Raw genomic sequence first — 1,524 nt, forward strand, 5'->3', positions numbered from 1 at the left:
CTCTCAAAAGAAAAAAAAAAAAATCACACCAAGTGCGTGTGTGAGGGCCCAAAGTCTTGGAAGGAGAATAGAGAAACAGGGATTGGAGCATGGCCAAGCCCTGGGGGATGGTTTCTTGTTTCCCCTCTCTCTCTCGCTCTCTGTCTCTGTCTGGTGAGCTGCACGCATCCTTCAGCAAAAACAAAACAAAACAGAAACATGTACCTATACTGATTCTAAATTACAACAAAAGCTAATGAAGATTAAAACCAGCTGCAGCTGCAGTCAGTAATCCTGACTGAGTCCAGCTGACCCTTCTAGCATGGGACGCCTAAATGTTTCTCGGGCCTTTGCTAATTTTACCATCTTATTTATTTTTATTTCTATTGTAGAGCAGACAAAAGATTTTGGGTTTTGCTTTTTTAAGAGAGAGATTTTTGCTATAGGGCACGTGCGCTCACTGTAGAGACAGAGAGAGACAGAGAGACAGAAAGCTTTCATCTCCCCAGGGAGATAGCCACGTGGCAATCCCTTCTCCATTTTCCTCTTGGGATTTTGGGCATGATCACACACATGCCTGGCATGAGTTTTAAACCTCGGGGTCTGGGACATGAACCATGCTTGACTATGTGGGAGTCCAGTGACATAACCAACTGCTGGTCCTGACAACGGTTTAAAAGAAGGAAGGAAGGGGGACCAGCAGGTGGTGTGGTGGTTAAGGCGCTGGACACTCCCACATGGCCAACCATAGTTCGAGTCCCGGACCTGGAGGCTTGCTTTCTCACTTTCCCTCTTTCTCTCTCTCTGGTCAAATTAAAATAAAGTGAATGAATAAATAAAATAAAATAATTCTTTAAAATAAAATAAGGAAGGAAGGAGGCCTACCAGAAGGTTGACGGACTCGATGACATCCAAGAACACCTCGTTCTTCCGGTACTTGATGCCTTCGGACCGCCAGGACACTGCGTTGGTGACGGTGGCTGGGGGCCGTGGGGCCCCTGTTTCCAGCTTGTGTCCCTCCTGGGTGATGTACCTGTGGTGCCACGTGTTCAGAGTTAAGGAGGTGTCCCCTGCATGGACCCTATAGTCTCAGGTCCCGAGACTGGGTCAGAGTGGGAAGAAGGGAGGTCCTTGGGGCCGGCAGGTGGCGTGGTGGTGAAGGTGCTGGACTCCCACATGGCCAACTGTGGTTTGAGTTCAGGACCTGGTGGCTTGCTTTCTCACTTTCCCTCTCTTTTTGTCTCTCTCTCTGTCTTTCTCTGGTCAAATTAAGAAATAATAAATAAAGGGGTTAGCAGTTAGCATAATGGCTATGTCGCTGGAATCCCATGTAATCGACTGCGATTCTAGTCTTGGACCCAGTGGCTTAAAGTCATGCTGGGTGCGTGTGCGTGTGCGTGCGTGCCCAAGATCCCGAGAGGAGAATGGAGGAGAAGGGACTGCGGCACTGCCATCTCCCCGGGGGGGTGATTTCTTGCTTTCTGTCTCTCTGTCTGTCTGGTGAGTGCACGCGCCCTATAGCAAAAACCTCTCAAAAAAAAAAAA

General features: G+C 48.5%; 1 protein-coding gene across 1 annotated transcript in view; it reads right to left on the reverse strand.

Moving 5' to 3' along the window:
* AP1M1 (adaptor related protein complex 1 subunit mu 1) overlaps positions 1–1,524 on the reverse strand; it is a 23,124-nt gene that overhangs the window by 7,105 nt on the left and 14,495 nt on the right. The window contains exon 3 of the mRNA XM_027771321.1: positions 865–1,012. Coding sequence (XP_027627122.1) covers positions 865–1,012 — 148 coding nt within the window. The remainder of the gene's footprint in view (positions 1–864; positions 1,013–1,524) is intronic.

The sequence above is a fragment of the Tupaia chinensis genome, unplaced genomic scaffold, assembly GCF_000334495.1.
Source record: "Tupaia chinensis unplaced genomic scaffold, TupChi_1.0 Scaffold000201_2, whole genome shotgun sequence".
NCBI lineage: Eukaryota > Metazoa > Chordata > Mammalia > Scandentia > Tupaiidae > Tupaia > Tupaia belangeri.